Here is a 26,923-nt window from a genome sequence, read left to right on the forward strand (position 1 = left end):
ACTAAGAAATAGTACCAATTTTCTTCAAGGCAGTGGAAAGAAGGGAAGGTCATAATTCCACCTCTGAGATCTATTCAGTTGTTGTATTTTTAAAACAAACAGCGCTTTAGAAATGCACTCAATGCACAGCAGCCAAGAAGGTCAGAGCGCCTGCTCCGGCTGCAACGTCACTGAGGATGTTCTCCGCAGCTGAGAACGAAACGTCTGGAAGGAAAACTTTCTCCAGTAGAACACGGCACTTGATCCCGAAAGATTCTACAAACCCTAATGAGCGCTTTAGAAAGTTTGCAGGACCTTGCGAGAGCCACAACATCTCTGAAGAAGGGGCTGTAGCTCAACTGCCAAGCATCTGCTTGGCATGCAGAAGGTCCCCGGTTCAATCCCCAGCATCTCCAGTTAAAAGGATCTGTTGGAGGTTATGTGAAAGACTTCACCCTGAGACCCTGGAGAACCGCTGCCAGTCTGAGTAGACGATAATGACTTTGATGGACCAAGAGTCTTATTCAGTATAAGGCAACTTCATGTGTTCGTGTGAACTGATTACTAGAGGTTTGTTGGCTGCAGTACCCTGTGTACCCTGCTTTTAGGACAAAGCAAAGCAAAGGGAAACAATGGAAAGTTGCCTCTCAATTATTATGAACCTCAGCTGAGTCTGGTGATTGATTATATAAGGGATTAAAGGCCGGTCCCAGGTTTGAGATCAATTCATCTTTTAGCACTATCTAAATTCTTCTTGTTGCTGAGAGCTAATAGATGGAAGTGTAAACACTTGCCGTTTTATTGCTCTACTGTAAAATAAATCACTCCCGAGAGCTATTTGGTTAGGGCTGTCTGAAGTTTTATCTTTAAAAAGGGGAAAAAAAGAGTGGGGGGGAGAGCCAAACTGGGTTATAAAAGGCTTATTTAATCTCCAGTCCAAGGACCTTCTGCCCACATTCCAATCTGTGTTCCAACGCTATCCAGAGAACTTCTCTTCAATATAGGAAGATAAAAGGTCAAATGAGTTTGGACTTTGCAATCTATGTTAATTTCACACAGCCTTATGTCAATAGGAACTGTCAGAAGAAATAAGAGCAGGATAAATTAGTACCCTTAGAAGTTAATTATTATCCTATGTCTTCCAGCTAAAAGCACAGGAACCCATTAAAGGAACTTACTGAAGGCTAAAGTCTTAGATGGAGAACACAAAATGGGCTAGTGAGCCTGCAAAAAGAGAAAAATGGACATGCAAGGGCAGCAGGCACATAGCCGTGGACCTGTTTTATCTCAGCCAACCAAACAGATCAAGCTCTAATCGCCCTATTCGACATCTGAAAATGGAAGCGTTACAATTCATCCAGAAAACCGTTGCAGGTTCATGTGAAACTTCTCACCTTGCGTATCACTCCATAGGTGCATTCGTTCTGCACATTTTAGCTCAGTGAAGCAACGTTGTGTCCAGCACCCACACTATCCCATGTCTGTTTGATGGGCGGCAGACAGACACAAAGAATCCTTTGTAGCAGACCATTTTTCTCCCAGGCGCTGCTTCGTTTAGAAGTCAAGCGCTGAACCAAGAGTTCCTGTGCAGCTATGCCTTCAGTGGAAAGGTACATGTTGCAAAGGATGCCAGGTCATCATAAATCAAATAGTAACACAAACAAACTCATAAACCTCTTCTGGTACAGACTGAGTAAAGCCCGTTGTAGTGTTTAAGATAATTTTATCTCTATATGTAAAGCAAATAGTTTACAGTGCAAATTTGAACAAAGATCAGACCTGCAACACCAACGAATGCAAAAATTCCTGATAAATTCACAAGGAAAATACAGTCACAAAACAAAAAGATGGGACGCCACAAAGTGTTTGTGTGTGCGCGTGAGAGGGGATGGGGAGAACAGAGAGACCCGTGTCTGACAGGGAGAATCTTCCCACCTGCTGCAAGATACAAATCTAGTTCAATCAGGCAGCCCCCTTACGAGAGGAATCACATTTGGAGACAGAAAACAGTCAAGGGAGTTATTGACTTCTGTCAAATGAGTAAAGGAAGAAGCTGAAACGAGAGTATTCCATGAGTTGAAGAGGCAAGCTGGACAGAAAAAAGAGCTTCCCATCTATCCTTTGACTTCAAAAGGATCTAGAATAAGTTCCAGGTAATATCTGGAATTTGCCTACTTTGTTCAGATATTGAATAGCCTTAGGTATATAGATCCCAAAATATTCTATTCTTGAACAAAATAACTGCACTAGTACTAGCTGGCAAACCTGCTATTGTTTTTCTATGGCACAAAGGGGGAGGGGGTGGCAAACCTGTAGCTTAAGTTCTTCATGTCTGAGGATGGCAGCCTCTCTATGCAGATGACCATACACAGCTGTATTTATGCACGCTAGCCCTTCTGCAACAAGCAGGAACCAAGCCAATAAATTGATCTGTTGTTCGGTGGCCCCATGTTTGCAAAAGGATATATTGGCTTACATCATGAGAACCAGGTAACTTTGTCTCATATTCCAAGACAGAAGACATGCATTCAAATGAGCAGTCCATGCCAATCCCTCAAGAACTCAGCTAGACAGAAATTCCTAACTTTTTTTCCTTGCATCTATTACAGTCTAGCTTAGTCAGCTTTCTATTCAGGGTGTGTACCTTGGTATATACTGAGCCAAATAAATACCCCAAAAATCCTTATTGGTATTTTTGGGGTATTTATTCAGCCAAACACAGATTATACAATCTGATTCAGCTACCAAAATAGCCATGCCCAAATAAAAGCCAATATTATTCAGCTTTTATTTGGGTGCAGATATAAGGCATTCTTCTGAGTTCATTTGCTGAATCGTACCACTACAGCAGAATGACTCAGCAAGTTCAGAAGGTGTTTAAATGCCTTCTGAACTCCATTATGGGACCCAATGAGGACAGTACCCATGGGGTATATTGGAGCCAAATAGATTTGGGCTTCCCAAATATTTACCTGAATCCCAATTCAATACCAATATTAGGATTCAGGAATATTTGGGTAAACCAATATTTTTTGGGGGTCCTATAGGATCTGAATCAGAAAAATATTGATTTTGGGGGGGGCACACCCCTATGATATTCGTAATTCAACTCTGCTCCAATTACCATACAGCCAATCTTTTCATATGCAATACAACAGAAATATTCCCTCTGAACTCCTGAAAAGTAGTGCCCATCTAGTTCCTCCTACCATGCTGAAGTGCTCCATAGCAGGCCACCTAGTTCTGCAACAGTTCTTTCCCAAGTTACCTTGAGTTACAGGAATCTGGAAGGTAGAAGAAAAAAAATAAACTATTCCCACCAAAGAGCAAGGCTGAATTTGTTTTATGATGCCCCACGAAGCAGATCTTCCTTTCCAGACTTGCATTAAACAAAGTTTAAAGAGGATGTATGATGGACCTCAACGAGATAGCCTCTAAAACAAGTGGGAGATAAGAATTTGGATGCTTCATTACAGCATCAGATATAAAGTAGTTAAGTGCATTTCAAAAGCAAGGAAGAGAGAACCAAGTCCAAAAAAACCTGAAGAGATTTAAATAAATAGAATCCCATAGTCACCTAAATAAGTAAATGAAGATACTGGCCCATTCTGGCTAGGCAGTGTCAAAGATGCCTGGAACATGAAAGGATTGAGCTACATTCTTTGGAAAAGAACCACAGAACTACCTGAAGTAGCACTTCCTTCATTGGTCCAGTTTTATAACTCTTTACATTCAGTTTTTCTTTTCAATTTTGAGTCTGAACCTGACTAGGCAGCGAGACAACTGCTTCTCAGATTATCTAGTCGGGTTTAGAATTACACCAGAAACAAAAGCATGAAACATTGTAACAGCAGCTGCGTGTCCTACTGCATCCTTCTGTTAACATTCCTTGAGAAGCTGGAAGGGTGGGTCTCTTAGCTAAAGTGGCAGATACGTAAAGGGAAGCAATTGTCCTTTGCTTCATTCAGCAGGCAGTGAAATGAAGGAATAGCTGTGATGTGGAAGCGCACAGCAAGATCCTCGTTTCCAGTGTTTAACAGAGGCCAGTTCACTCTCTATTCCCACTCTTCAGACACGCTGAATTTCAAACAGCTTTACGTCAGTCTCATACCAGACGGGAGGATCCACATTTCTGAAAACAAGCATAAATATTAAACACAACCTGATTTCTTGATCTAGGACAGTCCCAATGTCCTAAGCGCTTTGTAACGAGACCCAAGGACACTGAGGGCTAATCTACATGTAATGTTCAGTCACATAGAGTCCCCAAACACATTTTTCCTGTCACAAAATTTTGTAACACCTTTTCCTTCTGCTTGTTTTTCTACTAAAAAGTAAATTTTTTACCAATTTTCCTCTGCATGGAAAATATGTAACAAATCATCACAAAGGTCTGTTGGATTCGTTGCAGACGCCTAATATTCTTTAAACCATCTCAGAGCCTCTTACAGTCTCTAAAGCAGTTATCTTTTGCACAAGCAAGGAACATATCCACACCTTTATCATATCCAAACTTACACTGCAACAAATGCTGATTTGTAATTTATTAATTACAAATATACCTTTATTTACCAAAATACACCTTTGCCTTGCCCCATGTGGGCTGACGGTGGCTTGGTGTATCTCATAAAAAATCATAACAAAACCACATAAAACCACAAAAAATTCACCGTCTCCCATTGACATTGCAACTGTTTCTGAAAAGCCTCAAGTGAAGGTAGGGTTGCCAATCCCCAGGTAGGGGCAGGGGATCCCCCGGTTTGGAGACCCTCCCCCCGCTTCAGGGTCATCAGAAAGCGGGGGGAGGGGAGGGAAATGTCTGCTGGGAACTCTGTTATTCCCTATGGAGATTTATTCCCATAGAAAATCATATAGAATTGATCTGCGGGTATCCAGGGCTCGGGGGGGGGGCGGTTTTTTGGGGTAGAGGCACCAAAATTTCAGTATAGCATCTAGTGCCTCTTCCCAAAATACCCCCCAAGTTTCAAAAAGATTGGACCAGGAGGTCCAATTCTATGAGCCCAAAAGAAGGTGCCCCTATCTTTCATTATTTCCTTCTGGCTCCTTGAATTTTGGGATCATCTCTAATCTTTTGAATCAGGGGTTCTAGTGTTAAGATGAAAAGTAGAGGCGACAGGGGGCATCCCTGTCTGGTACCTTGTTCTATATTAATAGGCTCAGTCATGGTCCCATTAAAGTTAACTCTCGCAGCTTGCTTCGAATAGATTGCTGCCACCAATTTACAGAAATTGTCACCACATCCAACAGCTGCAAGCGTCTTGGTAATCATATTCCAATTAACCTTGTCGAATGCTTTCTCTGCATCGACCATGATTCCCGCGAACTGCTTATCAGGGTGTTCTTTGTAGTATTCAATGGTGTTCAGCAATAATCTTACATTCTGACCCATAAGGCGTCCCGGAACAAAGCCTGTTTGGTCCCCATGGATTATACAGGAAATCACCTTCTTGAGCCTATTGGCAAGAATTGTAGCATAGATCTTATAATCACTGTTTAGGAGTGAAATAGGTCTGGAAGAAATTGAAAAGGTGTGCCGTCCCTTTAAATGTGATGGCCAAAACTCCCTTTGGAGTTCAATTCTGCTCGTCACAGCCTTGATCTTGGCTCCACCCCCAATGTGTCCTGGCTCCACCCCCGAAGTCCCCAGATATTTCTTGAGTTGGACTTGGCAACCCCTAAGTGAAGGTGTTGTCCATCTCATCTGCGAGTCCATTTCACAAAGTGAGAGCTACCACTGAAAAGGAACAGGCCCTGGCAGATGCCAGAAAGACAACCCTAAGTGGGGAAATAGACAGAAGAAGCTGGCCTGATGAGCACAACTGATGCACAGTGCAAGAGACAGGCCTTCAAATATGCAGGTCCCAGGTCATGAAAGGCCTTAAAGATAATAACCAGAACCTTGAACTGAACAACTGTACCCAGTGTGTCTTAAAACAGGCAAGATACGTTCCACTAGCTTGCCCTGACAGTAACTGGGCTGTTGAATTTTAAACTAGTTGCAATTTGAGTTGTCTGCAAGGGCAGCCCCATGCTGTCTTGTCACAGTAATCCAACTCAGAGGTAGCAAATGCATGGATCAGCACGGTCAGGTTAACTGAATTAATATATTTATATGCTGCCTTAGCATGCCAAGGCCCCAAAGCAGCTTATAATGCCATTTAGACAATAAACCCTGAAATAACACATTTACTCTAAAATCCAAACAATAATTTACCAGAAATAGGTTAAAATGTACTCACCAAACTAGGGGAGGGACGGTGGCTCAGTAGTAGAGCATCTGCTTGGGAAGCAGAAGGCCCCAGGTTCAATCCCTGGCATCTCCAAAAAAGGGTCCAGGCAAAAAGGTGTGAAAAACCTCAGCTTGAGACCCTGGAGAGCCACTGCCAGTCTGAGTAGACAATACTGACTTTGATGGACCAAGGGTCTGATTCAGTAGAAGGCAGCTTCATATGTTCGTAACTCTCGAGAGTTTTCCAACTGTTCAGTCAGCCAGCCTAGTCAAATGCCTATTTTTACCAACTGCATGAAGAGAAGGTCTTCCTATGGAAGATCTTCATAGCAGCTTTCATACACTGCCTACAAATACTTACTATTAAATAGTACTGTGACTACAAGCTGGCTTAATGTTATTATTCTTTATGTCATTCCATACTATCAGGATTAGGAACATATGCCCTGGAATCTGAAAGCGTCAATATTTATTGGAGACGATGGAGATGATTTCGTCGAAATGCTTATGCACATGCAGGCATGTATATAACAGAGAATATTTATACATATTGTACCACGCAATAAACTAAGCAAATGGCTTAAATTATCCAAAACAAAACAAAATGAAAAATTTAGCAATTTTATGCTCAAAGAATCATAAAGGAACCACCTAACCCGGTGATTTGTACCATAGGTATGCTTGCAGTTCCTCAGCTGAAGCTCTAGACTCAGTGCAAGGAGAGATTTTTCACTCTCTGAGGCAGTTTGACTTGTTATGGAATTAAAAACTATATATTAAAGTCTGTGTTAAAATGTGCCTTTCCGTAATTTAATTGTACCACTTTTCATGTTGTTTTCAGTGGATCTGGTAAAAATGCCTTCTTTCTTTTTTTATTTCCAACATTTGTCTTTTAAATTTTATTAAGTGTCCTTATTTCTAGGTTCAGTCCATCTCAACCTCAAGTGTTTGTTTACCCTCGGTTAGAAAGAAGGTTTGGCCACTCTGCAAGATATGGCAGGAATTGTTTACTTGAAAATTACATGCAATTTAGGTCACCAGAATCTAACATTGCTATATGGTTATCATAAAAGCAGCACGACAGGCATCAATGGCATGACACTCAAATATTATGTAAATTATACATATAAAATTGAATATTAGCTGTGCCACTCAAGCTTATGATATGAGGAAGCCTTTGGTCTAAGCTATTTAACCTAAAACCAGGCAGAATTCAGGCCGCTCCCACCCAAGGCATTTATCAGACACCCAATTAACAAGAAAGAGATGTAAGCTGGGTTGCAGCCAACCAACTTACCTCAGGTAAATAACTCCCCACATGTAGGTGCGGAACCACATAGCAGTACTAGAGTTAGCCTGATATTTGCGGATCAGGATTGGATGGGGGACAGGGAGTAACCCCACTAGTGTGCCATGCTGCAAAAACTTCAGAATTTCAGACTCATCTGTGAGGCCCCTGAAGACAAAAATAATACATTAAACTATACCATAAACCAGGGGTCCCCAATCTCCGGGCGGTGGACCAGCACCGGTCCATGGCCTGTTAGCAACTGGGCCGTGAGTTGTGTAATTATTTCCTCATATATTACAGTGTAGTAATAAATAATAATAATACGACATTGGATTTATATCTTGCGCTCCGCTCCAAATCTCAGCGTGACTCACAATCGCCTTTATCTTCCTCCCCCCCACAACAGACACCCTGTGACGTGGGTGGGGCTGAGAGAGCTCTCCCCAGAAGCTGCCCTTTCAAGGACAACTCTGCAAGAGCTATGGCTGACTCAAGGCCATTCCAGCAGCTGCAAGTGGAGGAATGAAAAATCAAACCCAGTTCTCCCAGATAAGAGTCTACGCACTTCACCACCACACCAAAAATAAAGTGCACAATTGTATCATCCCGAAACCATGCCCCCACCCCGGTCCATGGAAAAATTGTCTTCCACAAAACGAAGGTTTCTTCTCTTCAGTGGGGTGAAGTCATTCAAACTGGTTAAGCCACACCTCCTCTCGCTCCAGGCAGGGCTATGCAAATTTGCGAAGACCGTATTGGCTCAAAGCTAGGCTGGCCCTCCAGGCTTAGTATGGTCCAGTTCCACAACAGATTTTGCGTCTGACTAAATTTTTAATTTTTTTGCTGTGGGGTGTGGATGACCTCGCCTCACTGAAGAGAAGAAACCTTCAGGGAAGCTCCAATGTTTCATTCTCCTTGAGTGGGGTAAGTCATCCAAACTGATTATATGCTCAAGCTACCACATGGGTGGGATCCTCATTTTTTTTTTTTATTCTGTTCAATCACTATGTTGCACACCTTTCTACCAGATGAAGCTTCCACAGATTTTAGCTGGTCCAACCTATAGTGTCTCGCACAGGTATAAAAGCTGGACCAACTTGCAGCTCTAGAGATTTCTTCCACTGGAACTCTGGAAAAGGTCACTGATGTTGCCGCAGATCTGCCATAACATCCTTTGGAGGTCCCAAGCTTCACACTTCATGTTTTTTAGATACATGGCTTGAGATCTTCTTACGTAACAGCTGTGAGCTGTGTGACACAGACAGAAATCCTTTAGTCTAATCTGTGCTGTCCTATTTAAGCAGACGCATGGAGCCCTGCACACATCTACTTTGTGCCAGACTCTCTCTTTGGGATAACATGATGCAGGACAAAAGAACAGCAGTACTGACTTTTGGTTAACATGATAAGGGGAAAATACTTTTGGCACAAAGGAAGAATCTCTCCTGAGTACCACCAAGACCTTGTGAAATATACACAATTCCTTCCTAGCCAAAAAAGCCCATAATTCAAAACCCTTCTTGAAGAAATCCTCTCCGCAAGAAAAAAGACATCTTCCAAGAAGAAAACTATAAACCGATTTCGCACTCAGCTTACCCCGCGGTAGCGTTCCTCTTCTCTGCGCAACGTCTGTTGGATTTCTCACTATCTGCGCCAGAGTTACAAGAAGTGTCTCGGCTTTCGCGCAGCAAACTGGTTTTTAGCGGTTTCCGTTGCTGCGCGAAAGCCGTGACGCTTCCTGTAACCCCAGCGCAGATAGTGGGAAATCTGACGGATGCTGCGTACAGAAGAGGAACGTAACCGCGGGGTAAACTGAGTGCAAAATCGGTCTTAGATTATGACTATTTGAGAGGATCAAATGGAGGTTTGCCTGTAACACTTTAGAAAAGTTTCCAGTAGGCAACTTATGCCTAATGGGAGGTGCCAGCAGTATGGTTCCTTTTAAAAAAAGCCTAATGTGCCTATGAGAAGAAAAATCATGCAGTCTTTTGCAGTCCCACACAGCAGCCAGTGCTGCAACAAGCCTTTTAAGGTATCCACTCTGAGAACCCAATTCCAACCTTGGTATAGAAAAGGAATTATGTCTTTGTAAGTAAGTTTCAGTGGATCCAACTTTTTAAATACTGGCCCATTTTTTCTTTCCTTTCCCTGAAACTTAACAGCCTGCAAGCCATACAGAATGTTTATAAAGTAATTTATAACTGCATAGATACATATGGCTAAATAACATGCCCCCTTTTTAATCTTGTCTGACAGTGAGCCCTTTAAATTTAGGCTCAGGTTTAAAATCGCAAACTTTTAATCAATTGGGAAAAGCCAAATTCGCACCCAGGAACCAACTGTTATTAATTGCAGTAAAGATGGTGAAGTATTAGGTTCATGGAGTAGTAATCTGAAATTGAAAGCATGGTACCGTGCTATTGTTGAAATCTGAGGAAGTTCAAGTTTTAGCTGCATAGAGCAATTTGGGGAGAATGATGGCCTTATATAACTTTAATAGAAGCAGAATAAATTGGCCACCTTTAATGTAAAAGAATTTTTCAAGAGCGATTAATATCATTTGGATCTTTCTTATGACAGAATTTATATGGGAGTTCCAGGATAAATAATAACTAAACATAACACTGAGATATTTAAACTGTCTAACTTCTTCAATAGTTTCTCCATAAATTTGCCAAGGATGTTCCTTCAAACAACTTGATTTACAGAATCTCAAAGTTGATTCGAGTGCAAAAGACACAAAAGTCATTCATGAGTTTCTTCAAGCCAATCAGAGTTTGACTGAGGAGAACTAAACCAGCAGCATACAAAAGCATTGATAAAGGATGATTTGCTAAATATGGTACATGAGTATCATTTTGCGGATCTAGGGAGAAATTATTTATAAATAGATTAAATAAGAGTGGAGCCAGGACGCATCCTTGCTGTGCACCTTTTTTCCAATTCTTGTCAATCTCAGAGATTAATTCATATTAAAAGCTTTAACTGTAGAACATTCCCAGTATATGAGTTCTTAAATACAGTCAATGACCACTTAGAAGGTGGGTGGTGGTAAAGTTCAGCTTTCCCCATAAATGAGTATAGGATACCAAATCAAAAGCTGCTCTAAGTTTTAATATATTTATTAAAAAGAGTAGATAGGATCAAAAAATATTGTATGTGTTTACAGCCCTAACAAAAGTCAAACTGCTCTTGCTAAATTATGTTGCATTCTTTCATCCATGCTTTTAATTTATTCATTTAAAAGACTGCATAGATTTTGTTCCAATACAGGAAGCAGGCTAATTGGCCTATAATTGGAGGGATCCACTCTTATCCCCTTCCTATAAATAGGGGTAATTTATGTCAATTTCCAGCTTTCAGGACTTACTCCAGTTTGGATGATTTTTGTGAATAAGGAAGCTAATTCTTCTGCCTACCAGGGGTGGAATTCTAGCAGGAGCTCCTTTGCATATTAGGCCACACACCCCTGATGCAGCCAATCCTCCAAAAACTTACAAGACTCTTTTTTGCAAGCTCTTTGAGGATTGGCTACATCAAGGCCCGTAGCTACGAGGGGGCCTTTGGGGGAACAGCTCCCTGGCGGCTAGACAGGGCCCCCTAAACCAGCCTCTAGTGCCTCGGCTGCATCCTTCTCCATTCTGCCGTCGTAATACACCACTGCTTCTGTTTGCTTAGGGGCCGGAAGAATTCTCTGATCCCTCAGCAAACAGAAACAACTGGGTACTTTCAGTGCCCAGGACTGAAAGTTAAGCTCCGTGTTGCTTCTGCTTGCTTAGGGGCTGGAAGAAATCTTTGACCCCTCAGCAAGCAGAAACAACGCTCATTTTTGTCTTTAATATTTTTAAAAGTCTAGAGTGATCTGCTTCTACCTGCCCCCTCTTTTTTAATTAAGTTTTTATAACAGTGTTTCAAAAGGAGGGATAATCTTCTTTCTAAAGTTCCAGACTTCCTCCATAACGCATAGGGGGGTTTTTTAGCTCTAACCTATATTGTTGACAGTCAAGGTCAAACCAGCTCCCCTCCCCCCAGCATTCTATATGTCTTAATTGGCTTTGATAAAGCACAAGAGAATGCCATACAATTGATATAACTTTTCAGAAGAATTATAGAAGTTTGTAATACTTTAGTTTCTTTGGACCCCAGTATTTTCTGACAGTTTCTAGCCACCTGAGAATTCCATGTTTTACTACTTATAGCAGTTGTGGTTTTATTTCCTTTTAAACTTGAAAAGAGAGCTGAAGTGGATAATGATCACTATCGAACAAGTGCCCAATCAAGAGTTTACCAAATCTACATTGTCTTTGGAAATAAAAAAATAATCTATTATACTTGCTCCTTTATTTGAACAATATGTAAACTCTCTATCCAAGTCAACTATTCACCAGTCTGAATTAGCTACAAAGTTTGACATCTTGATCCCCTGAATAATTTAGAACAGGATCTTTAGAAATATAATGTGATGAGATCTAATAAATTGGATGCTTTGAAAATCCAAACATCTGGTTTACTTATGGCACTACTGTTGTTACCAATCCTTGCAATGAAATCACCAGTACATATAAATATTGCACCAGGATGATTTGATTGCAGATTTGTTATATAGCATTCGGATATATTCCATTGATCATCTATTTCTCCTTGTCTAGTTCAAGAAGAGAGATAAATTTGTTGATCAAGTTTATCAGTTTATTACTATTATGTGAATAGCAATAGCAGGCCACAGTTAACAATGACTCAAGGGAATTCTGGTCCCTGATAGCTGACTCAATGAGAAGAAATGGTTCAGTAAATAGCTTAATCACAGCTGATTGCTGGTATAAGCATTTTACAATGATTTTTCAGGAGACCAAGTGCAATCCTGAAGAGGAATTTGATTTCTGTCTGGATGACTGTCCAATTTGGGCTCCAGTGCAGATTGAGGAGACGGAAACTCTAATTGCAGCACTTAAGTTGGGAAAAGCCCCTGGGCCTGATGCTATTCCCCCTGAGGCTCTCAAGGCTTTTCCACAGTGATGGGCCCCCTTCCTAGCAGTTCTTTTTACAGGTCTGGTGTAATACCAGAAGCATGGAAGAATGCTGTCTTAGTGCGCATCTTTAAAAAAGGAGATCCTCAGCTCCCAAATAATTACAGACCGACCAGTCTCTTATCCATTATGGGATGCTGTATGCCAATCACTTGGCCAATAAACTGAAATCTTGGATGCTAGACCAGCAAATCCTGGGGTCGGAGCAAACTGGCTTTTGTCAGGGTTAGTCAACCCTGGGCCATTGTGCAGTCCTTAGACATCTAGTAGATAAATATAGGAAAAGGAAAGGACCCAAATTATACACAGCCTTCTTAGAACTTATTTATTTATTCTATGACTTATATCCCGCCCTTCCCATAAAATGGCTCAGGGCGGAGCTTAGGGGAGCTTTTGATTCAGTGCCCAGGGACATTCTGTGGAAGAAACTAAGCAATATGGGGATTGATAAGCGATTGCTTCTCCTGATAAAAAAAAACTTTACTCTGAAACCACTTGCCAGGTCAGATGCTCGAAAGATGGAGACCTAACTTCTAAGATTGCCATTACAGTGAGTGTCAAGCAAGGCTGTATTTTGGCCCGTATATTGTTCACAACCTTTTTTTTAAAAAATGATTTGGCACTCTTTATGAGCTGTGTTAATGGATATTACCCCAAATTAGGAAAGAGACACATCCCGCTATTGCTATATGCCGACGATGCTGTTCTCTTTTCACTTTCAAAAGTTGGGATGAAAAAGATGCTAAAGCACTTCTTAGTTTATTGTGAAGAACAAGCTTTCCCTGAATTTTGATAATTCCAAAATTACTGTGTTTGGTCAGAGTTGGAACTAGACTATACGAGGAAACCTCACTGACCAAGTGAAAAGTTTCAGATACCTCGGTATTCATTTCCACTATAATGCTAATTGGGCCACTCATATTAAGGAAGTCATAAGATCTGTGAATAGCAGTGAACTTGCAATCTCCTGCTTTTTCTACACTAAGGGAAACCAATTTATACCTGCTGTTCTTAAAGTGTTCGATTATAAAATATGTGCTAAACTATTATATGCTGCCCCAATTTTGATTTCTGCCCTTAACAAAACCGTTGAAAGAGTCCAATCTAAATTTCTTAGGAAAATTTTAGGGCTTACAGCTTGTGTACCTTATGCAGCAATATGCCTTGAGACAAACCAGAGACATTTAGCCACAAAGGCATGGATCTCAACTTTCAAATTTTGGCTGCGCCCCCATTTCAGAAGTGGGCCTAATAGTCTTATTGCACATATGCTGCACGAATCTTATTTATCTGACTGACTGACCCACATTAAAAGGAAAATCACATCAATGGGGCTTAGCATTGATGATCTGATCCTTTTTTCAGAGAAGCATGCTTTTGTCATGATTAAACAGAGATTACTTGACATGGAGACTGAAGCTCTTAGAAGTCTTGCTTCTGGGCACTGCTCTCCCATGCAACGGGGGATTCCTTTTAGTGGTTCATTTGCAGAGTATTTTTCTTGTTTGATTGATCCCCATATTCGAAGGGCATTTATGTTGGCCCGTTTTAACGTGCTTCTTTCTGCCATGTTATATGGGAGATTTTAAAAAATACCACTCTCTGATAAGACTATGTCGCTGTGGGCTGAAGGAAATTGAAGGAATGGACCATGTACTTTTATCCTGTAGATTCTACTGTGATTTACGTGCATCCTATCTAGATTCTATATTGCCATCACTGGGGTGGGGGGTAAATCTGATGAAAACAAGATAGTGAGTTTACTAGCCTCAAAAAAGGAGAAATCATCTAAGCAGTGGCAAATTTCCTTTACTGTACTTACAGGAGAAGCCTGTTTAGAATATTCAATTAACCAACTTTTCTTTTCCTGCTTCCTTGATTTGATTCTGTTGTTGTTATGCCAATAAAGGTTCTGTGATTGTAAGAGCATTAGCAATATTATTGGGAGCAGAAGAGATTAACTTTTGTTGGGTGAAATTCTAAGAGAAGTATGTGGTTATGCCATCACTAGGGAGTCCATTAATTCTCAAAGCAGTTATGAAATAGGAGCTAAAACCTGCTTGAGGGATATCTTCTAAGGCTCATGTCTCCTGGATCATCAAACAATCAAATTTTGGAAGGGCTCTCTTAAGCCCAGAAGCACTCCAGCTCAACACTGGGCCACGTTCAAAGGGTTTCTCTAACTGATCAGTTCTAAAACAAAAATAATAATCCTCTCTTGCAACTACATCATTTGAAAATCTGACTTTAAGAGTTAATGGAGTGGACTGAACTTGTTTGGATGAAATCCCCTTTTGATTTATTTGGCGAGTTGCTAGCAACACTGAAAGCTGAGTATGAATTATCAGTAGTGCTTTTAAATTACCAGCTGAAGGATCCACTATTTGATTTTCTGAGATGGATAGTTCTCTCTGATGTATTCATTTTCCTTGGGCTCAACTACTGTTGAAGAACCGCTAGAGTTGCTTGTCCCTAGTTACTTGATCCAACTGCAATAATTTAGTTTTGAGTAACCCTAGTTTCGATATCAGGGAGTCTTGCTCCACCTGTAGATGTACACTGGTAGATCCTGATGAGTCTCCATCTATGTCAATTAAATCCAAGGTTATGGATAATCCAGTGAGAGTGAATCTATTGACTTTAACAGAACACTGGTCTGAACTTTCCTGCTGTGAGCATTTTCCTGAAGCCAATATAGTATGGGAGTGGTTTAAATTGAGAGGCCTGTTTTGATTATCTTTAAAAACACAAGTAAGGAAAATGCCATACTTGGCAAGGAGTTCTTTAGCATCTAAAATTTGCCTATGGAAATTGGCTGAACAAAAAAGTGAGAATAACCCTTTCATGCTTTGGGGAACCAGGCAGGGAAAAAGTTTAAACAAGATCAATTAATCTTATTGGTAATAAACAGTTTAGATGGTGCCTTGCTCTCCACTTGGTTCTTCAGGAAAGATACAGATTATTGTATGGAAAGATATTTACTAAGATTTCACTGGGTTCCAAAGAGAGATTCCTTGCAGGTTGGAAAGAATGTATAAATTTGCCAGTTTCTAAATTAGGTATAACTTTTAAACACAGGATTTGATCGCTATCCTTGAGTAAAGCATTTAGGTTCTGCAAAGCATTTAGGTTCTTACTCATTGTCTTTAATGTGCTAAAAATATTTTGAAGAGTTTCTGCTGCTTAACAACATAAGGGAAGCTAATATATTATAATCAGCTGACTCTCTCTCTCTCTCTCTCTCTCTCTCTCTCTCTCTCTCGGCTTGGCTTCGCGAACGAAGATTTAAGAAGGGTGCAATAGTCCACGTTTGCTGCAGGCTCGCTGGTGGCTGACAAGACCAATGTGGGACAGGCAGGTCCGGCCACAGCGGCTGCAGGGAAAAGTCTGATTTAGGGTTGGTCCTGTAGCAGTGCATTCATTTAACCAGGATGACTTATTTAACCAAAGGCCAACTTGCCTTCCCTAAGGTTTATTATTAGAGATCATGCTGAAAACTCTGATGTACAGGCCTCAAATAAGTCAGTGTGCATTGTCTTTTAAACTTTAGGGCAGACTGTGGTTTCTCCATCGTATTTTCAATAGTATAATTAATAAAAAGAGTCTAAAGTTTTCTTCCCTTGTTATAAATCAATATTTTTTCTCGATTAGTCTTCACTGATAGTTTCAGGGACAAAAATGTCAGAATTCAATATATCAGATTTGTTAAAATGAGAAGGGAACAACAATCGCTACCTGCTTCGCATTGCCAATGATGTATAAATTACATCTAAAAGAATAAAAGAACAAAGTTAAGATTTGTATTAAGGTTAGTATAAAAGCTCAACCAGCTATATTTACTCCATCAGAGAGGACAATAAAACTGAGTTCACTCCTGGCAGAAGCTGGGTTCAGGTAGCCGGCTCAAGGTTGACTCAGCCTTCCATCCTTCCGAGGTCGGTGAAAAGAGTAAAGTGAATGGGGTAAAGTGTAGATGACTGGGAAAGGCAACGGCAAACTACCCCATAAAAAGTCTGCCATGAAAACGTTGTGATGCAATGTCACCCCAGAGTTGGAAATGACTGGTGCTTGTACAGGGGACTACCTTTACCTTTTTTACTCAAACTTACTAGTTAAAACTTACTACTCAAAGAGCTTTTAAGCTTAACTCCTAGAGTTCATCTGGGGTCAAATACAAAGGCTCAGCTCCTTTCCTTCCTCCTGCAGAGGCTAACACCCTTTCTTTCTTGGTAAGCTCTGAAGTCGTTCATTATGCTGTAACAAAGGCAGCCACAGAAAAACGAAAACAGTAAGAAATTTGTATTAAGATGGTCCATATTTTCTTGATAACTGCTATAGAGTTTCTTGTATTTTTATGTGCGTGTGCACCTGGACATCATGGCGACCTCTGGTGACTGACCCCTACTGGCAGCATAAAGGATACTCAGAGATGTGGCTGAACAAAGCCTGCCCCTGCCCTCCTGACTTCTGGTATTCCAAGGAGGTCTCCCATCCAAGTACTTGCCAGAGTCGACCCTGCCTAGCTTCTGAGATCTGATGAGATTCGGCTTGCCTGGGCTATCCAGGTCAGGGCATATGTTCAGAGCCTGAAAGAGGAATGTAGGAAAGTATGCCCATCAGTCATATGGGCAAATTCTCACCAGCTAGTTTTATCAGCCTCATTACTGAGGCAAGAGATAATTGACTGCTAAAACTAAAAGAGTATCCTAATTAAAGGGTTTGGACTCCAAACCAGAGTACTCCCTAGCTAACTCATCAGCTCCTTTCTAGTAAATACAGGCTAAAATGAAACAAAAGAAAAAAAACAAAATAAACGCTGCAGAGCGAAGCACAGCCACCCAGTTCGATCAGGACCAGAACCTCACTTTAAAGTCCACAGCGGCCCAGTTTTGAATGTCTGCCACATACAATTATAAAGATGACTGGAAGCAGGTTTTCTGGACTGCACCGTGATGTCAACTCCTTAACTTGGAAGGCTCGATCCTAAGTGACTTTCGCCATCATGCCAACCGACAGAATAGCGCCAGAAATGCTTATTGTTATTGCTGATTTATGTTAGCTGTGAATTAGAATGGTTTTAAGATTAATGTTGATTTTAAAGTTTTGTATAAATTACGGTATGGACATGTTGTTAGCCGCCCTGAGCCTGCCTCGGCGGGGAGGGCGGGATATAAATAAAATTTTATTATTATTTATTATTATTCCGAATCTGCCTGTTCGATCTCTAAGCTGTCAGCTGGAGTCAAATGGGGTCTGGGTGGCAAACTGATTCTTGTACAAGGAGAACCCATCTGCTTGGCAATATCCACGATTAAGATACTAGTTCACTACTTAAGATACTACTGCCCTAGTTCTGAGGCCCAAAAAACTTCTGTACCAGAAGGGAGTTATGAAAATCACCTCTGCCGCCTCTTTTGACACCTTGTTCATGCCTCTGCTCCAGCTGGAAAAGCAGACTAGTAAAACGTGATCTAAGAACAGACTAGGCAGCTATCCATTTTAGCAAACAGACTGCCATCCAAAGATTAATACAGCACTTGAAATGTTTTGATTTTTTTGATTTTATGTTTTTATGTCTTAACGTACTTTTATATTTCATGTATATACATGAACATGTAAGCCGCCCTGAGCCTGCTCTGGCAGGGAGGGCGGGATATAAATCGAACAAAATAAATAAATAAATGCAGCCACTGGGTCAATGGCAAATGAGTGTGTCCTTGCCCTCTGCCCAACTTGATTGTTGCTTGATGTTGTAAAAAGATCCAAGATAGGGATCTTGAAATGAAGTGTGATTTTGCCAGAAGATCTTTTTGGTTTAGACTCCATTCTTCTGAATCTAAATTCTTCTTGCTCAACTAGTTGGCTAGGAGCAGGGGTCCTCAAACTACGGCCCGCGGGCCAGATGCGGCCCGCTGAGGACGTTTATGCGGCCCGCCGGGTTATGGCAAAATCAGACCGGAAGTGACGTTCGACCTAAACTCGCATTAGCAACGCATACTTCCGGCACTGGGCTGAGGTGGCGGAGACAGAGTATGAGGTGATACCGAGGTGAGGTGAGTTCCCAGGCCGGGGTGTGTGGTGTGGGGAAGGGAGAGAGATGAAGAAGACGGAGAACTGACGGCCCGCGGCCTTGTACAGTAACGGCAGTCCGAGGGACAGTGAACTGGCCCCCTATTTAAAAAGTTTAAGGACCCCTGGCTAGGAGATTTGTTAAAACCTTATAGGTGTTCTGCTTTCAGACCTACCAGAATTTTCCTCGCCCGGTTGGGCAGGATTTGGACTCCCAGAGAAGCACCATCTGTCTGGAAGGTGGAATATGCAGGTACGCATCTTGAAAGTCTAAGGGTGTCAGGTGATCATCCTGCTGAATACGCTGCAGAATGCAGTAAAATGATTCAAACCGGAACTTACAGTTTTCTATCCATAGCTTCAACTCTGATATGGAATTGCTCTTCGGTCCCCAGATCTTTGAGGGACTACAAATTGGATGGAATAAATCCAGTGGAAATGCTGTTCTAAATGTTGTGCACTAAATGTTGACTAGGTCACGACAGAAGAAAGGTGTCTCTGTTCTGTCTTGGAGACTGCGGAAGAACAGAAGTGGAGAGGGGGAGAATGTCCCTTCCATATGATGGAGAGTACTGCCTGGTCAGTCATAGACTCCATCCAGATGTGGGTAAACTGCTGGAGGTGACCTCCCAGTCATATAGCCAGGTGGTTGGTCTTTTTGTTGTTGTTGTTCCTGTCCTGTTTGTTAGGAAGGAACTGTCTCTGCTGGAATCTGGACCTATAGCCAAAGGTGTAGGAGGCCCTAAAATTATTTTAGTCCTGGTTTTGCCATAGATTCCTTCTAACCACTATTTTGATGGCCAGTGCTCTGGCACCAAACTGCATTGCCTCTTGAGATATGTCTGCTGCATATTTTGCAGCCCGAGGATGGATCTCTTAAGTGTCAACAGGTCATTGTCTAGCTCCTGAAGGAGGTTATCAGCCCAAACAAACAATGATGGCCCTGGTAAAATCTGAGAGCATAGCAGGGGCTCAGATTGTCAGAGAGGCTGCTTCAGGAGATTCTCTAGAATCGTCTCCTCCTCATCCACTGAATCCTTAAACAGGCTGTTCACATCCTTAGGCAAAACTGCTCCTGAATGTAAGACTGTTACCCAAGCATCTAGCAGGGGGACCTGAGGTCTTCCATGTTGCTGGAATGGTGAAGACCCTTTTCCCTATGCCTGCAAGAAAGTGCTGTTGCCTGGAACGACCCATTCTTCCACCAGCATGTGATCAAAGAATTCAATGAATGGACAACTGAGGATCCTTTGGATGGTCTCTTAAAACCTCCAGTGTCTAAATTGGCTGCAGCCGATGATCTAGGTTTTTCTGTTGTATTCAATTGGTAGTTAAGAGAAGGAAAAGATACCTTTTTAAGGCTTTGAAGATGCCCCAGCTGGAAAGGCCTAGAAAAATTCCCCTAGGAAAGGCCTAGGAGAATTTTCTAACCATGTTTCCTGCAAAAAGATACAATCAAAAGATTTTAGAAAATTAATAAAATCTAAATCAGACAGTTTGTTTCTCCAGCCTGCTATGTTCCAGGAAACACATCATAAATTCCCAGTTCCTGTTTCCTTTGTTAGTCATTCTATCGTTATCTGATCCAATGACTTCTGCGAATCATCGAAGATGCAGCCGTTGCGTTGCAAGGACTGCGTCTCAGGCTGGGCCGTCATTGTGTCCATGTTGAATGAGTCAGAAAAAGAAGGTCGGGGTGAGGATTTGGCATTTAAAAAACCTGGTGGCTCTGAATGTTCCTGGGCCTGCTCACTGGGAGGCCGAGTTAAATTTGTCTCAGTAGGGGAGTTTCCCATAGTAAAACTTTCATGTTCATTTTGGATCGGATTATCCCTTAGAGATAAGTGGGCAAGTTGCTGTCTCTATAAGTGATTGGAAACAGTTTTTTAGTAAGTTCCAATCTCCCAATAACTGCGTGTTGCTCCATAGTTGGTAGCTTTCCAAAAGAGTGTAGAAGATCAATATCAATAGAGTTTTCCAGTGGGTCACAGCTGAGAGATAGAACATTTTGTTCCAATTGTTCATCCTTGTCCACTGGAATCTCTGAAGTCCTTCTATTGAGACCCATCAGGGACTTTCTGTTGGGTGCAGCCAGCTGTGGAACTTCTGGAATTGTTGGCTTTCCTCGGGACTTGGAAAACTTCTTCATTTTAGAGAGAGCCAGGAGTGGTTCAACCATGGTTGCATTTACAAAACAGCGAGCTGGGAATATCCCCTTTGTCCAGAGAAACTTTTTCTGCTTCTGAATTAGAATAGGAATATCAGGGGTTTTAAAAGTCAATAAAATTCTCTGTGGCTGAAATGAACGGTTTAAAAATTTCATGTTAAACAAATCTATTATCTGATAATTAATCTGGAGAACTTCACAGAGATGAGTTTTAACTAGGTGACTGTTCCTCCAGCTTGGAATCCTACCTCTGTAGCTGCAGATTGTTAAACAGGCCTTATTTGGTTGGAAAAATCAGTTTCTGTGGTTTTTTTACTATATTTACCAACTGCATCTAGCTCAGAGTTGAATACTGAGGAGGCTTTCGACTCTGACTCGAAATTTTCTTGAGCCATTGGAATTTTTGAGGACAGCTGAGATTGATGAATTTCCCTGGTTGCATTATGTAATTAGCAGTTTTATATCAGATGCCAGGCTTGAAACCTTATTTTCAATACTTTTTATGTTTTCAAAGAGGGTTTTATTCTGGCAGTAAGTTCAAGGAGTGCTTGCCCAAATGAGGAATTAATAATATCCGCATTATCAGAAAGAGTCTGCTGTGTTTTTAAATGCCTCGGGTCAGCCTCGTCCTCCCGGACAAGCGCTAATTGCCTCCTCCTCATTCTCACACTCCAAAGGAGAAAAGTGATTTGTAGTCTCAAAAGCAGCTGAAGAAGCTTTTTGTTTGGTATTGGTATTGGTATTGGAGGCTAAAAAATCCCCAACCTTAGACTGCTTCTTAGCAGGGATAGAAGACGATTCCTCTGCATCCCTCGGACGCTTGCCGGGAGCCACTGTTGTTCAAATTTCAAAGCAATAACAAAGGCAAGTACTATTAAGATTAAATAAACCTTAGAACGATACATGCAAAAATGTTCTTTGCTCCAAAACTCCTTTTCCGAGAGGAAACCTGAGCAGCTGCCATACTGGAATTTTCCGAACTGACAAATCCACTGGGAAAGCCCTCAGAGAGGCCTGAGGGAGGGGAAACTGCTCTGCTGTGCTGCTGCCCCCACTTGGATCGGCCCCTTATTCACGTCTGAGGTCTTTATCCCATTGCCCCATGTATCTCAGGGTGGAGCGTGTGTCTCACCTTCAGATCTAATCCTCTCATTCCCTGTAGGCCTGGTAGCCTCCAAGTCTGTATGGGATGGCCCACCTACTGTGATTTCCTTGTGGTTCTTTGGACCCAAAAGAGCTCTGTCAGGATCTTCCAGTGCAGTTGGGGGCTGACTGCAGAATTACCTGAAGTCCATACCTCTGAAGATGCATCTGCCATTAGCCAGTCTCTAATCCCTAAAGCCTCAGGCAGGAGAAGGCTGCCTCAACTGTCTCTCTGTTCTTTCTAAGGCCACCAAAGGGGCCCTTCTTCAAGGCCTTTCCATCTTCCATACCAACAAAGCAAGAGACTCCAAGAAAGCAGATATAGGCTCTGACCCAGAAGATCTCTGCTGGGCTTTTCTTGTGCAGATGAGGGGCCAGCTGCAGAACAACCCGAAGCTTCAGGTCTTCCATATCAATAAGGCAAGAGTCTCCAAGAAAGTGGAGCTAGGCTTGAGTGTACTGATGGAGCATCAGGGCTATCGAAACCGGAGGGTCAGCCTTGCTTTGAGCCAATACAGCCTACACAAATATGCATACCCCTGCCTGAAGCAAGAGGAGGTGTGACCTAACCAGTTTGAACTACTGAACATCTAGTTCTTTCCTACAAAAAAATGGAGCTCCATGATTCTGTGGTCTTGCACCTCCATCGAGCAATGGCAGATGTAGGAGTTCTGGGCACATGGAGCAGCACACTCCAGAATGAGTTCTGCTGTGTGTAATAGAGGAGAGGGGAAAAGAAGCAGGCCTCTTCAAAGAAGCCTATACAGGTAGTGGCTCCTTTTCTTTATACACGATTCCTAGCCATCCAGGAGCTACAGTTCTTGACCAGCCACATAAACCACACAACCCTATACCTTATGGTTAAATAATCCAGGCAATGGAAATCAATAGGTGCACAGATTACATTCCTATTTGCTATCTCCCAGATTCCAGTAACCAGAGTCCTGATGTTCAACACTGCTTTTACTGACCAGTATAGCTAATTATTGCCATATTTTATGATATCAGAGGGTGCGGTCACACGTACCATTAGTGACAACACAGCTCTGTCTGGCTGACGGATTAAATGTGTTCATTCAGACATGCACATCTGGCAATCGAGCATCATTCGGGGTCATTCCGACTTGCTGCGGATCAGTGCTGCGTTAATTTGACAGCACATAAAGTCCGACCCTTTTTCAAAACAGCGGCACAAGATCAGCTTTTTGTTGTTTGGACAGCTCACGCGCGATACTGCCTCTCACCTTTTTAAAAAAAAAAAAAAAAGCCCCAGCAGACATGCGCATTGCCAGATCATCCGGGAATCTGAGGTGACGCTTCTGCTTCTCCAATCAACACAGGATCGGAAGGGGGGGAAATGTTATCCCACGATTCAGAACAGGAAAAAAATCTTTTTTTTCAATGTGGAGGATTTCAAGATATCATTGTCACTGCCAATTTCTAGGAAAATAATTCCTGGCAGTTCCGCGGTTTGGATAGGCAACATTAATTCTGGAAACTTTCACCCTTCCCCCCTGCCTCTGAAGAAAGTTTTGATTTCCCAGCTCCAAACAGTTGGGCGTATGTTCAATGGACCCCCTCCCCTCCCAGAAATCACCATCTTATTACGCATGCTCCAAGAAAGGAGCGTGATAGTATTGGATGTCTGATCGCACACAACAGAATGAATCGCATTCTTGGATGCTCGTCTGAACTGCCCTGCATCGAATCAATATTCAGCAGTTCAGATTTGAGCGCTACACACACGCTTTTAATGGTACGTGTGACCGCACCCAAAGTCTCCAGAACCCCTGTTTTGTGCCCCCTCATTTGCTGACAATAGGTTATCATCAGGGCATTTTCAGTTGTTCTCCCCCAAATGTGGAAGATCTCCTTTTAGCTATTCGCCTAGTGCCGAGACTTTGCATTATTGGGGGGGGGGGGGGGGGGAGGGACAGAATCCATTCACTAAACGCATTTTGTTAGTCCCTTCCCTTTTCTTTTTCACATCTATTATATTTGGTCCAGGCAATGTTAATGCACTTGTCATTTTGGTTTTACCTTTACCTTTCCTGTGTTTTATCTGAGTTATCATTTTTTAAATTTAAAAAAATCGTAATTTTTGCTGCCTTTGTAGTTTTTTTTCCCCGTGATGCTAAGTTTTCTTGCCGATATTTGTTTTGTTTTACTGCAATTTGAATTTTATTTTAAGTGTAGGCCTCTCTATGAACCGCCTGGTTGAGGACTGAGATATAAATGTTTTAAATATATAAAATAATTCTCTGTACAACCTCCAGAATAAACTACGTGCTATCTTCTGCAAAAATGTACGAAGATGGTAAGCTGGATTGTAATTAAGAAATCCTTACTACTTCATAAGCTAAACAATTCTGTTCATGAAACCCTGGACATTTACTTGTCAATGCATATCTTCTCTACTTGGGGCACCAGGACCTGTAACAACCGCATGATTGTCTGAAGGGGCAGCTTTGACTTCCAGGACATCACCTGCAAAATAAAGAAAGCAGCAGATGAGATCTGTTGATTTAAATACATCAGCACCCATTTAACGAGATGCAGCAGAACATATTGATTCAATTTACCTTTATATCCAGATTCAATTACTCTAAACAGTAACATATAAGACACAAGACAATTAGTTATTAGGAATCACAGGAAAGGAAGCTGAGCCTGAAAGGCTTCCAGTATCCCAACATGAACATTAGCGCACTGGCCTCCATATTGTCAACAGGACTCATATTGTCAGCAGGAATTATTTCCAATGCAATCCAACAAAAGTTTTCATCTGCCAAAGGGCTCACTGTGTATTCGGAGACCAGAATTATTGCTACGAGAATAACCCTTGGTTCTCAGAGCCATGAATTCTTTCCTACTTCCTTCTCTCACGAATGGCTTGGGAACTGAAGGCTCCAAGAACCTTCATTGCAAGAAACAATGGTTTGTCATTACATCCGACTGCGGTTTGCTTGTTGTCTATAAACTAGAACCAAACTATGGTTTGGAATCCTGATTCACAGGAAATAAATGCATCGTAGCTTGTGGTTTGGACACAGTGATTATTTAGGGTTGCTTCCAAACCAGAAAGTCTTCAACATCTGAGCCACTTGTAAAAAGAGTAGATTAGGGTAGGGAGTAAGTGGGCAAGCTTGAGGACTTCCAAATCTTGTTCTCACCGTATCAAATCATGTTTTGCTATGACATCTAGATGTGAATCTTTGTATCCCATTTTTAAATAATAGAACAAAATTTCCAAACATAACTAATATCCTTCTGAACTTCTTAGGCTTCTGAAAGATCATAATGTAAGTAACTATCTTGTTGGAGAATTAGCGCAACCTATTTATCCGACACAAGCAGGAAAAAGAGAGCCACGGGGGGAATTTCTTCCTGTTGTCGCCCTATTATTATGTACATATATACAGGACTATCCACTTCTAAATAATAAGACTATCATGGAGGCTTTCAGAGATCTGGGCTCTTGGAATTCCTCATTTTTACACTGCCTATTGATTTACTGTGAGTAGAAATGGGGCTATTTCAGCGACGACGCAAAATGCTTTGTGCCTTAAGATAAAGCAAAGTGCTTTGTGCCTTAGTGGTTTTTCAGAAAAGAAAACTCCCGGCCTCTTTCAGAGAGTGCAGGACGTAATGCGGAACAATGCCTGCCAGCTTCAGAATGATAAAGCAGCAATTAATGCCATTTTGAACAGAGAAGAACAGCAGAAAACAGCAGGCAGGACATTTTGCACACCTCGTAATTTCTAACCATACCATTGCCTTCTTTATGGCCTAACAAGACAATTATGACTCAATAATATGAACTGATGATGGCAGACCCCAGTTTCTCTCACCCATTCAGGAGTTGGATTCCACTGCCCACTTGAGGACGCACCAGACAAGTGCCGTCGATCACGCTTCGGCTGCAACGATTCCTAAAAAGGTGACACAAACATAGCGTTGAGCCTCTTCTCTGCACTCTGACTGTAGTTCAAACAGTATTGAGACAAGGGTCAACTGGGAATCCTGACCAAGAAGGCAAAGAGAAGTATGTATTCAGCACTAAAAAGGAAACAAAATATAACAAGACCCTGCATTGCCGCTTTTGTTTTTTGCAATGCAATAACTTCAAAAATTCTTTTCATTTCTAATAATAATAACAACAAGTTTTTATTTATACCCCGCCCTCCCTGCCAAAGCAGGCTCAGGGCGGCTTACAAGGCATGATATAAAATATCATGGTATAACAATAAAACAAGTAATACAATCGATAAACAAAGCCATATAAATTATACAATACATAAGTTAACATGAAAATCATTAGTCTAAAAACAGTATAAAGGCGCTACAGGCGCAGTATATACAAGATGGCTTGATGATAATTCCAGGTTCATCTTAAAAGGCTAGTTGGGAGAGGGCGGTTTTGCAAGCCCTACGGAACTGATTAAGATCCCGTAGGGCCCGCACCTCTTCTGGTAGCTGATTCCACCATTGGGGTGCTTTTATAGAGAAGGCCTGCTCCCTAGTTGTTTTTAGTTTGGCCTCCTTGGGCCCAGGGATTTCCAAAAGATTTTGTGATCCAAGGTTCCCCATATCTGATGACTCACAATTCCAGATTAATGTGAATATAGCAGTTGTATCTTCTTATTTACAATAGTTATATTCATCAGCTACATAGAACTAAACGTGCGATTTCCAGGAGAGTTCAGTCAATAACATTTCTTGTATGGACTGTTATGCTGAATGTGCCCCTCACTCAAGCCATACAAAGCCCCAATCACAGCATTTCAGTAACAGAAACCTAAAATTTGTCCTCTATATCCAAATGTTTCCATCTGGGTGTCTCACTGACCTATTCCCCTTCAATATTCATATCAGTCCCAAGGTCAACAGCACATTTAATGCTGTTTGTCTGATAAAACAACTAAGATATGGGATGTCCCATCTGTGCAGCAAGGTGTCTCAGACTTATTTATTGCCACCATACAGTGATAATGTAA

General features: G+C 41.6%; 1 protein-coding gene across 1 annotated transcript in view; it reads right to left on the reverse strand.

Moving 5' to 3' along the window:
- Positions 1-3,665: 3,665 nt before the first annotated feature.
- The window catches only part of HID1 (HID1 domain containing), a 97,832-nt gene continuing 74,574 nt past the window's right edge, over positions 3,666-26,923 (reverse strand). The window contains exons 16-19 of the mRNA XM_060251934.1: positions 25,778-25,858; positions 24,322-24,413; positions 7,527-7,685; positions 3,666-4,111 (exon numbers count right to left, since the gene is read on the reverse strand). Coding sequence (XP_060107917.1) covers positions 4,048-4,111; positions 7,527-7,685; positions 24,322-24,413; positions 25,778-25,858 — 396 coding nt within the window. The 3' untranslated portion in view covers positions 3,666-4,047. The remainder of the gene's footprint in view (positions 4,112-7,526; positions 7,686-24,321; positions 24,414-25,777; positions 25,859-26,923) is intronic.

This window comes from Heteronotia binoei, chromosome 13, assembly GCF_032191835.1.
Source record: "Heteronotia binoei isolate CCM8104 ecotype False Entrance Well chromosome 13, APGP_CSIRO_Hbin_v1, whole genome shotgun sequence".
Classification (NCBI taxonomy): Eukaryota; Metazoa; Chordata; class Lepidosauria; order Squamata; family Gekkonidae; genus Heteronotia; species Heteronotia binoei.